Source organism: Oryx dammah, unplaced genomic scaffold, assembly GCF_014754425.2.
Source record: "Oryx dammah isolate SB20612 unplaced genomic scaffold, SCBI_Odam_1.1 HiC_scaffold_8, whole genome shotgun sequence".
NCBI lineage: Eukaryota > Metazoa > Chordata > Mammalia > Artiodactyla > Bovidae > Oryx > Oryx dammah.
Genome location: NW_024070192.1, coordinates 15,964,930 through 15,977,560, shown reverse-complemented (window position 1 = coordinate 15,977,560; position 12,631 = coordinate 15,964,930). Strand labels below are relative to the sequence as shown.

The 12,631-nt window shown below is 36.0% G+C and overlaps 1 protein-coding gene across 1 annotated transcript in view; it reads left to right on the top strand.

The window, feature by feature from the left end:
• Positions 1-4,392: 4,392 nt before the first annotated feature.
• LOC120866571 overlaps positions 4,393-12,631 on the top strand; it is a 29,504-nt gene continuing 21,265 nt past the window's right edge. Inside the window, exons 1-4 of the mRNA XM_040244362.1 lie at positions 4,393-4,417; positions 8,187-8,291; positions 10,400-10,459; positions 11,825-11,929. Of these exons, the coding sequence (XP_040100296.1) occupies positions 4,393-4,417; positions 8,187-8,291; positions 10,400-10,459; positions 11,825-11,929 (295 nt within the window). The remainder of the gene's footprint in view (positions 4,418-8,186; positions 8,292-10,399; positions 10,460-11,824; positions 11,930-12,631) is intronic.

Sequence of the window (12,631 nt, the reverse complement as noted above, 5' to 3'; positions counted from 1 at the left end):
TTAATGGTAACTCATTTTAGATATAAAGCATCCCTCAGGAAAGCTTGATCTTGAGGTTTATGTATGAGTATTTCTGAGACCAGATTCATTTTATGATGATAAAAAAAACCTTGCAAAAGTTGTCTAGATTAATTCCAAGATCATCTTTCATATCTGTGAATATGTTCGGGGAGCAAAATTAAAAGGTGGAAAAGGAAATGGAAGACTGAAATTGCACATCCTTTCCATATTTCCCATTCACTTATGTATTCTGACTTAACTCCTTAATTCTGACTGTAGCTCCTTAATATTACTTAAACTTCTCTAAAGACATAAGTAGCTTACTATTTGTCAGTTCAGTCGCTCAGTCGTGTCCGACTCTTTGCAACCCCATGAATTGCAGCACACCAGGCCTCCCTGTCCATCACAATCTCTCGGAGTTCACTCAGACTCACGTCCATCGAGTCCGTGATGCCATCCAGCCATCTCATCCTCGGTCGTCCCCTTCTCCTCCTGCCCCCAATCCCTCCCAGCATCAGAGTCTTTTCCAATGAGTCAGCTCTTCGCATGAGGGGCCAAAGTACAGACTTTATCCAGTCTTATTTTTATTGGAGCTTTCTACTGTCTTTGATATTGCTGATAATTCTGACCTTGAGATTATGTTCTTTTGGCTTCTGTATTATTCCCCCCACCTGAATCTTCCCACTCCTCTTTGATTTTCATTTTACATACTCTCTCTGGATAATCTCATCATTATGCATGGTTTTACCTGTCCCCTACTTGCTTTATGACTTTCACATCTCATTTCTACACAGACTCTCTCCTGGGCTTCAAAATGGTATGTCCAAATGCCTCTTAAACATTTCTCCTTGGATACTGCCCAGGAGGCTCTTTTTCCCTCAACTTATTTAAAATTGAATTCGCTATTTTCTGCTCAGTCTTCTAGTCCTGTGTTCTCTCTCATTTGAGTTATCGGTATCACTGTCTAGTCACCTAAGCAAGATATATGGGATTCATTTTTTTATTCTCTAATGTTTCCAATCTGTCACTTAACCTTGCATTTTACATCAATCACTTCAGTTCAGTTGCTCAGTAGTGTCTGACTCTTTGTGACCCCATGAATTGCAGCACGCCAGGCCTCCCTGTCCATCACCAACTCCCGGAGTTCACTCAAACTCATGTCCATCGAGTTGGTGATGCCATCCAACCATCTCATCCTCTGCCGTCCCCTTCTCCTCCTGCCCCCAATCCCTCCCAGCATCAGAGTCTTTTCCAATGAGTCAACTCTTCGCATGAGGTGGCCAAAGTATTGGAGTTTCAGCTTTAGCATCAGTCCCTCCAATGAACACCCAGGACTGATTTCCTTTAGGATGGACTGGTTGGACCTCCTTGCAGTCCAAGGGACTCTCAAGAGTCTTCTCCAACACCACAGTTCAAAAGCATCAATTCTTCACCACTCAGCTTTCTTCACAGTCCAACTCTTACATCCATACATGACCACTGGAAAAACCATAGCCAAGTAATGTCTCTGCTTTTGAATATGCTATCTAGATTGGTCATAACTTTCCTTCCAAGGAGTAAGCGTCTTTTAATTTCATGGCTGCAATCACCATCTGCAGTGATTCTGGAGCCCAGAAAAATAAAGTCTGACACTGTTTCCACTGTTTCTCCATCTACTTCCCATGAAGTGATGGGACCAGATGCCGTGATCTTTGTTTTCTGAATGTTGAGCTTTAAGCCAACTTTTTCACTCTCCTCTTTCACTTTCATCAAGAGCCTTTTTAGTTCCTCTTCACTTTCTGCCATAAGGGTGGTGTCATCTGCATATCTGAGGTTATTGATATTTCTCCTGGCAATCTTGATTCCAGCTTGTGCTTCTTCCAGCCCAGCATTTCTCATGATGTACTCTGCATATAAGTTAAATAAGCAAGGTGACAATATACAGCCTTGATGTACTCCTTTTCCTATTTGGAACCAGTCTGTTGTTCCATGTCTAGTTCTAACTGTTGCTTCCTGACCTGCATACAGGTTTCTCAAGAGGCAGGTAAGGTGGTCTGGTATTGCCATCTCTTTCAGAATTTTCCATAGTTTATTATGATCCACACAGTCAAAGGCTTTGGCATAGTCAATAAAGCAGAAATAGATGTTTTTCTGGAACTCTCTTGCTTTTTCGATGATCCAGCGGATTTTGGCAATTTGACCTCTGGTTCCTCTGCATTTTCTAAAACCAGCTTGAACATCTGGAAGTTCACAGTTCATGTATTGCTGAAGCCTGGCTTGGAGAATTTTAAGCATTACTTTACTAACATGTGGGATGAGTGCAATTGTGCAGTAGTTTGAGCATTCTTTGGCATTGCTTTTCTTTGGGATTAGAATGAAAACTGACCTTTCCAGTCCTGTGGCCACTGCTGAGTTTTCCAAATTTGCTGGCATATTGAGTGCAGCACTTTCACAGCTTCACCTTTCAGGATTTGAAAGAGCTCAACTGGAATTCCATCACCTCCACTAGCTTTGTTTTAGTGATGCTTTCTAAGGCCACTTGACTTCACATTCCAGGATGTCTGGCTCTAGGTGAGTGATCACACCATCGTGATTATCTGGGTCGTGAAGCTCTTTTTTGTACAGTTCTCCTGTGTATTCTTGCCACCTCTTCTTAATATCTTCTGCTTCTGTTAGGTCTATACCATAAACCTAAATTTCAAAAATACCATACATAGATGAATAGATGGATGGTTATGTGACAAACCAAATATAGTAAAATGTTAATAGTAGAATCTAGGTGGTGGACATTATTGCACAATTTTTTCAACTTTGCTGTATGTTTACAAATTTTCATAACAAAATGCTGAAAAGATTCCATATTTAATTTCTTCCACATCTCTCTGTTCTCACTCCGTGGCCATAATTTAGGTCCTTTTATTTTTTTCTGATTTCGCATACTACAGTGGCTTCCAGAATGTAGCCTTCACAGTGATCCATATAAAATGCAAATATAATGATATTATGCCTCAATTTAAAATCATTTATTGGTTTTCAGTAATGTACTAGGAAATGTCTCAAATGCCTTCATATGGTAAACAAGTAAGTGACTTCACGATCTGGACCCTGCTTATCTACCTAGTCTGGAAAAATCCCATGGACCACGGAGCCTGGTAGGCTACTGTCCGTGGGGTTGCAAAGAGTTGAACATGACTGAGCAATTTCACTTCACTTTCACTTATTGATCTAGTCTAGTATTTTACCCTCAATAACATTGAACTTTTATTCCAGACAGACATATATCATGTTTTTCATCACAATTTTGCTTTGTTAATGCATTCCCCAGTATTCAGAGGGCCTCTCCTTCCCCTTTTTCTGACTAACTCCCTCCTTGCATATTAGAGTTGAGAGCCACCTTTTCCAAAAAGCTTTTCCTTAATTGCCCAGGATGTATTAAATACCTCATCTCTGTTTTCACAATCACTGTACATATATTTTTTCATTGTTCTTGCTACACTGTATTGTAATAATATGTTTATATTTATTTGCTATCTGGTAACTTTATTTTTTATTATAAATTTATTTGTTTTAATTGGAGGCTAATTACTTTACAATATTGTATTGGTTTTGCCATACATCAACATGAATCCAGTGGTACGGGGAGGGAGGTGGGAAGGGGGGTTCAGGATGGGGAACACTTGTATACCCATGGCGGATTCATGTTGATGTATCTGGTAATTTTAATATGAGCTTTAGGAAAAGAGGTACTGTTTACCTTCAGGAAAGGGCTTACTATTCATCTTTCTATAGCCAGTACTTAGCAGAGTACCTGACATATAAATTGGCATTCCATAAAAGTTGATTGAGAGATGGATGAATAATTAAGTAAATGACTAGATAAATAACTGAGTAAAATAACTAAGTGATTCCTAAAAAAAAGAAATAACTGCTTTTGGTTAGGTCATAAACATTTACCTCTAGTATATTGTTACCATTTGTCAGCAGCAATTCTGAGTGACAAGAGAGATCAGTTAGGAATAGACTGGAGATAAAAATATGAACTTTTTTTGACCAGCAATCCATGCTTACAATTCATAGCATTACCAGAGTTTAGAATCTTCAGGGAATAAACTTCCATGGCTGGTATTTCCTATCATGCTTATAAGGAGTTATTGGCCTAGTGATAGCATATTTTACTCTGGGATGAACTTTATAGTCCAAGGGTCAAGGGCCAGCTTACTAAGATAGAATCAATCTCTGAAAACTAAGAATTATGCATTAAAATGAACCTAGTGGATAATGTGAATTTTGGAGTAACAAAATTTAGCTAGCTTCTGGAATATTATTTGCAAATCTTTTTTATGAATTTGCTTTCTATATAAGTTATGCCTTACTTATTTAATAGCTCAAGGGAAGACTGATCTGAAAACGCTGATGGATACAGTACAAGTTATTACAGGTTAGTGAGATGTTACTATAAATTTAAGATACTAATTCTTTACAGGAAACTATATTTTTTCTCTGACAAATATTTTGCTGAAGTATGACATGTATAATTACTGTTTTATAAAATCATATTTATCTAGCTTAAGAATTATTACAAAATGAACTTATCCATGTCACCCTGAATCAAGAAATAAATAGTATCAGTAATCCAGAAGATCCCCTATAGCCACTTCCTTCATACTTTCTAGAGGTTATTAAATCCTTTATTCTAGGATCACAGGTTAGTTTCATCTGTATTTGAACTTTATATAGATGGAACTATATGATTTATATTCTACTATATTTCTGTATCTATTTCACTGCCTTCTTTCATTCAGCATTATATTAAATGTTTTTCTCTGAGATTTACCCATATTGTTGCATGTGGCAGTGGTTTGTACTTTTCATTGCTGTATGTTATAAAATATACTAAATTACAATCAAGTAGAGATATTTAGAGAAAAAACTTACTTTGGTAGGTGAAATGACTTCTAATTAATTCATTGTACCTGAATACAGTTCTGTAATGTAATATTCCATTGCATAAGTATACCCCAAAAATCTATTTAATATACTCTTAAAGGACATTTCCAGTCTAGAGCAGTTGCAAATAATTTATTATTGCTATTAATATTCTTGTATATACTTCTTGCTGAACACATGCACAATTCTGTGGCCAGACACCTAAATGAAATTGCTTTGTCATAAGATAGGATTGTGTGTACTTTATTAGATATTGTCCATCATTTTCTTAAGTAATTGTACCATTTTACATTCCAACCAGCAGTGTATGAGAGTTCCAATTGCTTTACATTCCTGCTAATCTTTGATACAGTCTGTCCTTTCCATTTAACTATTCTGGTGAGTACATGGTGGTATCCCACCATGGTTATTACTTGCATTTCCTTGAGGGTTAATGATGTTGAGCCCCTTTTTCATGTTTATTGGTTAAGGCCTTATTCCCAAGTTTATTTTGATAATTCCTTTTGTAAAGTTTCTGTTCATATCTGTTGTCTATTTGTCTGCTTGGATGCCTCTCTTTTAGTTATTAAATTATTTACATCCTGCATTTTATCTATAGTTTTTAATGTATTCTGGATACAAGTCCACTATAGATTATATAAATTGTAAATGTCTCCCTGTATGTATTACATTTTCACATATATCTTTTGATGAACAGAAGCTCCTATTTTATGTGTAGTTGAATCAATTAATCAATCTTTTGTAGTTAGAGAGTTTGGGGGCATATTTAAGAAATCCTTGTATGCACCAGAGTCAAACACTTTTCCTATTTTATCTTCTGGGAGCTTTATTTATTACTTTTCTTTCACATTTTGTCCTATAATCCTCTCAGAATTGATTTCTCTGTGCAATGGTATAAGCGTCATTATTTGCTTTTTTCTAAATATATACTCAGCACCATTCATTGACAAGATGATCCTTTTCCCCACTGCAGTATAAGGCAAACTTTTTCATAAATTAAAGACCACAAAAGTGTTGCTGATTCTGGATTTTTTCTTTGGTCTATTTGTCCTTGCACCAGTACACTGTACACTTGATATAGCTTTAGTATGTCTTAATGTCTGAAGTGTAAGTCCTCCAAATTTGCTTTACTTTATAAAGATTGTCTTGGTTATTCTTGGTCATATGCATGTCTGTATAAATTTTATTTTATTTTATTTTTATTATTTTTATTTATTTTTATTTTTTTTAATTTATTTTTTATTTTACTTTACAATTCTGTATTGGTTTTGCCATACATTGACATGAATCCACCACGGGTGTAAATTTTAGAATCAGCTTTTAATTGCCCCTCCAAATCCTGCTGGTGTTTTATTTGACTCTAGATCAATTTACACAAAATTAACATCTATGCAATGTTAAGTTTTCTAATTTATGAAAATCAGTGGTGTGCTGGTGAAATGACTCTGAAAAAAACGACACCTGATTTGTAGCATATTTTACTTTCCATAGTGTAAATGGACTATAACCCACCAGGCTTCTCTGTCCATGGGGATTCTCCTGGCAGGAATACTGGAATGGGCTGCCATGCCCTCCTCCAGGGGATCTTCCTAACCCAGGGACTGAACCCAGGTCTTCCGCCTTGGAGGTGGATTCTTTACCATCTGAGCTACCAGGGAAGCTGACTAAGCACATAGTATAGCATTGTAAAGCAATTTTCCTCTAATTAAAAAATAAATTAAAAATAATACAGCAGTGTAGAAAATGAAAAAAAGAAAACTAGCTCACAAAATTCCTAAGTTTTTAACAATTGGCCCTTGTGAGCCACTTCAAGCTAGTAGTACATTACTGAAAATAATTCAAGGTAGTAGCACATCACTGAAAATGTTATATTTATTTAGGTCAACTTACTTTCTCTCCTTTGTTAGAGTTATTCCTAGATATTTTATAGTTTTTAAATGTAATTGCAAGTGATATATATATTTTTATTTAATATCCTAGTCATTGACATATAGAAATAGAGGTGATTTTATCTGTATTTGTGTCTGTGTGTTAGTTGGGGTCTGACTCTTTGCAACCCCATGGATTGTAGCCCGCCAGGCTCCTTTGTCCATGGGATTCTCCAGGCAAGAGTACTGGAGTGGATTGCCATCTCCTTCTCTAATTTGTGCCTATATGTGTGTGTGTATGCATATATATATATATACACACACATACATACACATGAGGTTTGCTAATATTTTGTTTAGGATTTTTGTGAAGTGGAGTTAGAAATTCTCTGGAAAAGTTTGTATTTAATTGTATCATTCACTGAAATACTCTAGGACTGGAAATTTTTTTGTGGGTAAGATTTTAAATTGCCAGTTTAGTTATCTTAGTAGATATAAGGCTATCAAGATTTTATATTCCTCTTGCATCATTACTAAGTTGTGTTTTTCTAGGACTTTGTCCCTTCTAAATATTCAAATCAGTTATATATTGGTCATAATATACTCTTATTATCTTTTTAACATCTGTAGAGTCTGTAGTGATTTCCTCTTTGTCTCTAGAAATATTCACTATTTATATTTTCTCTTCTTTCCTTTGTTAATATTAGTACAGGTATTTATCACTTTTGTAAGTCTTTCCAAAACCCAAGTTTTGGTTGTATTGCTCTTATTTAGAGTTTGTTTTCCATTTCAGTAATTCTTTCTCTTTCTTTATTATTTATTTTTTTCTACTTTTGAGTGATTTAACTTGTTGTTCTAACTCTTTGAGGTAGAATCTTATGTTATTAATCTTTCAATCTTTTCTACTGTATACATTTAAGTTTATAAATTTCCTTCTCAGAACACCTTTACTTTATCTCACAAGTTTTATATGTACTATTATTATTGTTATTTAATTCAAAATATATTCTAAATTCCAGTGTGATTTTTCACATATGATTTATTTAGAAAAATGTTCTTTAATTTCCAAATGTATGGGAGTTTTCTAATATCTTTTGCCCTTGATTTGTAGCTTAATTCCATACTGTATACTGCACAGTTATTTGTACCTGTCATCTTTATTATTCTAATAATTTAAAAATTGTATAAGCCTTATTGATTGTATGAATTATTACTTTATAACCACCATTATGGGTCTCTTTTGCTAGAGTTAAAGGAATACTGTTCATTCTCTATACCTGCAGTTGATTGCTTATTGTTTAGCAGGTGTCATTGTGCCTTATTTTACTTTCATAATTTGAAATTCTAATGTTTAAAAAAGTCTCATCTTTCTCTACTTCTTTTGTTTTGAAGGAGGAGAAGTTGACCTCAGTGACTTGGATAATGTCATGCAAAACATGGGAATAGAGCTCACACCAAAAGAACACTTGGAACTAGTGAATTTACTTCCAATTTATGGTGAGCATTTCAAATATCAGCATAGATTTCAGGAGAGTTAATATTACCTTTAAGACAGTTAGTATACTCATCAAAAAAGTTATTCGGTTTTGCAGGCGATAGTTGGCTTTTGAGGAGATAATGATATCCTTAAAAAGCCATTTTATCCAATAAACCCAGGTTTATTATAGATAAATTATAAATTAGAGATAATTAAACATATCCAAATTTTAGAGATAATATAGTGAATATTTAAGAATTTATAAATTGTCATTTAAATAAATATATAAGTCAATAACCCAATCAATTCTAAGTCTTGACATCAGGACTAAGGAATGTTGATAGTTATCTTTCATTCCATTGAGATGCCTATAGGAAATAGGAGAAGGAGGAGAGATATAAAACTATACTAGTAGAGGGGAAAAAAGAGTCAGAAAAAATATAAAATAAGGAAATGTTTTTGCTTTAGCATCAGTTCAGTTCAGTTGCTCAGTCGTGTCTGGCTCGTTGCGACCCCATGGACTGGAGCATGCCAGGCCTCCCTGTCCATTACCAACTCCCAGAGTTTACCAAACTCATGTCCATTGAGTCGGTGATGCCATCCAACCATCTCATTCTCTGTTGTCCCCTTCTCCTCCTGCCTGAAATCTTTGCCAGCATCAGAGTCTTTCCAATGAGTCAGCTCATCGCATCAGGTGGCCAAAGTTTTGGAGTTTCAGCTTCAACATCAGTCCTTCCAATGAACACCCAGGACTGATCTCCTTTAGGATGGACTGGTTGGATCTCCTTGCAGTCCAAGGGACTCTCAGGAGTCTTCTCCAACACCGCAGTTCAAAAGGATCAATTCTTTGGCGCTCAGCTTTCTATATAGTCCAACTTTCACATCCATACATGACTACTGGAAAAACCATAGCCTTGACTAGACGGACCTTAGTTGGCAAAGTAATGTCTTTGCTTTTTAATATGCTGTCTAGGTTGGTCATAACTTTCCTTCCAAGGAGTAAACGTCTTTTAATTTCATGGCTGCAATCACCATCTGCAGTGATTCTGGAGCCCCCCAAAATAAAGTCACACTGTTTCCACTGTTTCCATCACTTTATGATGGGACTGGATGCCATGATCTTCGTTTTCTGAATGTTGAGCTTTAAGCCAACTTTTTCACTCTCCTCTTTCACTTTCATCAAGAGCCTTTTTAGTTCCTCTTCACTTTCTGCCATAAGGGTGGTGTCATCTGCATATCTGAGGTTATTGATATTTCTCCCAGCAATCTTGATTTCAGCTTGTGCTTCTTCCAGCCCAGCATTTCTCATGATGTACTCTGCGTATAAGTAAATAAGCAAGGTGACAATATACAGCCTTGATGTACTCCTTTTCCTATTTGGAACCAGTCTGTTGTTCCATGTCCAGTTCTAACTGTTGCTTCCTGACCTGCATACAGGTTTCTCAAGAGGCAGGTCAGGTGGTCTGGTATTCCCATCTCTTTCAGAATTTTCCACAGTTTATTGTGATCCACACAGTCAAGGCTTTGGTATAGTCAATAAAGCAGAAATAATGTTTTTCTGGAACTCTCTTGCCTTTTTGATGATCTAGCAGACGTTGACAATTTGATTTCTGATTCCTCTGCCTTTTCTAAAACCAGCTTGAACACCTGGAAGTTCATGGTTTATGTACTGCTGAAGCCTGGCTTGGAGAATTTTGAGCATTACTTCACTAGCATGTGAGATGAGTGCAATTGTGCAGTAGTTTGAGCATTCTTTGGCATTGCTTTTCTTTGGGATTGGAATGAAAACTGACCTTTTCCAGTCCTGTGGCCACTACTGAGTTTTCCAAATTTTTGCTTTAGTGTAGTAAGTATTAATAATTGTCTCAGGTGCTAAAGAATTGATAGATTTACCATATTAAGAATTTTTCTTACAGTTTGTTTTACCATTTCTAGAAGATAAATTTTAGGAGCAAATTATTTATTGCTCCTATTAATAATAATAAATAAATAAATAAACAATTATTTATTAGGTAAATTTTAGGAGCAAATTATTTTATGGTCTATATTTCTGTACTTGGATATTTAGTGTTGCTTTAGTATATCTAGTTTTTTTTCCTATGGCCTAAATTATGTTATTTTCTTACAGCTACATCTGATGGAAAAATATATAAGAATAGGTTGTTGAACTGTGTGAAAGCTACAAAAGGTGAGTGAGAAACAAATTGAAAATTCAGATTGAGACTGTTGTATGTCACTCTTGTCTTTTCCTTGTCATTAAATATTGCTTGCTGTCATTCATATATATATATACTTCCATAATTACTTTTAATACATGTATATGTGTTTTGTGCCAGTCTCGGCCTATCAATAACCAGTGCTCTGGTTGGATTGGCCCTTGTGATTATTGTTACAATGGCAACATACCCTTCAATATTAATCATCAGGAAACTTTGGAAAAACAAAGGCTTATTACTTACATGACCTGGAAATTACTCAGTACATCTGGGGTCACATAGTGAGGTTCCAAGGAGAGAGAGAGAGTGCGTGCATGCGCCTGGAGTTCCACTTTTATTAAGGTTGAGGGTGGGAGCCTAGGATTTTGTGTTCTCATTCTTTATGGGTGAATTTGGAACATAAGAGTGGAAGTTTAAAGACTGGGAAGAGAATAAGTGGTTCAATGATTGGAATCTAAATCAATCAAGATCTCTAAAACAAAGGCGCTTCAGTGCTGTGAGGTGTGTGACAGTCAATGTATTCATTCGAGATAACCATCTTTGAAGTAAGTGCACTTGAATTACAAAAAGAAAAAAAACACTGTCAGGATTTACACTACTGTTCATATTGATTAAATAATCTCCTGTTTTAAAGAGATGTTATAACAATTTAGGTTTACCTCAATTTTGGCTGTGGATATATTAAAATTTAAGGCTATTATATATTGAGATGTGCTTCCCTGGTAGCTTAGTTGGTGAAGACTCCACCTGCAATGCAGGAGACCCTGGTTCAATGCCTGGGTCAGGAAAATCCTATGGAAGGGATAGGTTACCCACTCCAATAGTCTTGGGCTTCCCTGGTGGCTCAGATGGTAAAAGAATCCACCTGCAATGCAGGAGACCTGGGTTCGATCCCTGTGTTGGGAAGATTCCCTGGAAGAGAGCATGGCAACCCACTCCATTATTCTTGCCTGGGGAATCCCAATGGACAGAGGAGACTGGAGGGCTACGGTTCATGGGGTCACAAAGAGTCAGACATGACTGAGTGACTAAGCACAGCATGTATTGAAATACAGTGACCAAACTGAACACAGTTACTTATGTAAATTTTTATATTAAAAACTGTTATGTTTGTTTTTTTCTGCTAAAATTAACCTGAATGTTTTCTCAGTCTGCTTTCAATATGTTGTGTTATATAAATTAATAGATTAGTTTTAGTTCATTAATGACTTTCTTGAAACATTTAAATGTCCTTGACCTCTATTTTATGATGAAATTAATAACCATAGTACATAGGCATTAATATTTATTATATTCTGAGTTTTATATCAATTTCCTCACATGTTTCTCTTTTTAAGGATTGCAAGTTGATGTTCAGGGTCTTGATGCTATTCTTGGAAACATGGCAGTCAAACTCACAGCTGACAAACCTATTGACCTAACTCCATATATACCAGCTGATGGTAAGTGCCTTAGACATCATTGTGCCCTAGTAAGAATTTGGGGTTCAGGGCTGATATTTTTGATAGTACTTACTTGGCTTAAATAAGAATGATTTTTTCCTCTTAATATATTAAAATTTCCCAAAGGAAGGCAATGCCAAAGAATGTTCAAACTACCGCACAATTGCACTCATCTCACATGCTAATAAAGTAATGCTCAAAATTCTCAAAGCCAGGCTTCAGCAGTACATGAACCGTGAACTTCCAGATGTTCAAGCTGGATTTAGAAAAGGCAGAAGAACCAGAAATCAAATTGTCAACATCTGTTGGATCATAGAAAAAGCAAGAGAGTTCCAGAAAAACATTATTTCTGCTTTATTGACTATACCAAAGCCTTTGACTGTGTGGATCACAGCAAACTGTGGAAAATTCTGAAAGAGATGGGAATACCAGACCACCTCACCTGCCTCCTGAGAAATCTGTATGCAGGTCAGGAAGCAACAGTTAGAACTGGACATGGAACAACAGACTGGTTCCAAATAGGAAAAGGAGTACGTCAAAGCTATATATTGTCACTCTACTTATTTAACTTATATGCAGAATACATCATGAGAAACGCTGGGCTGGAAGAAGCACAAGCTGAAATCAAGATTGCTGGGAGAAATATCAATAACCTCAGATATGCAGATGACACCACCCTTATGGCAGAAGGTGAAGAGGAAC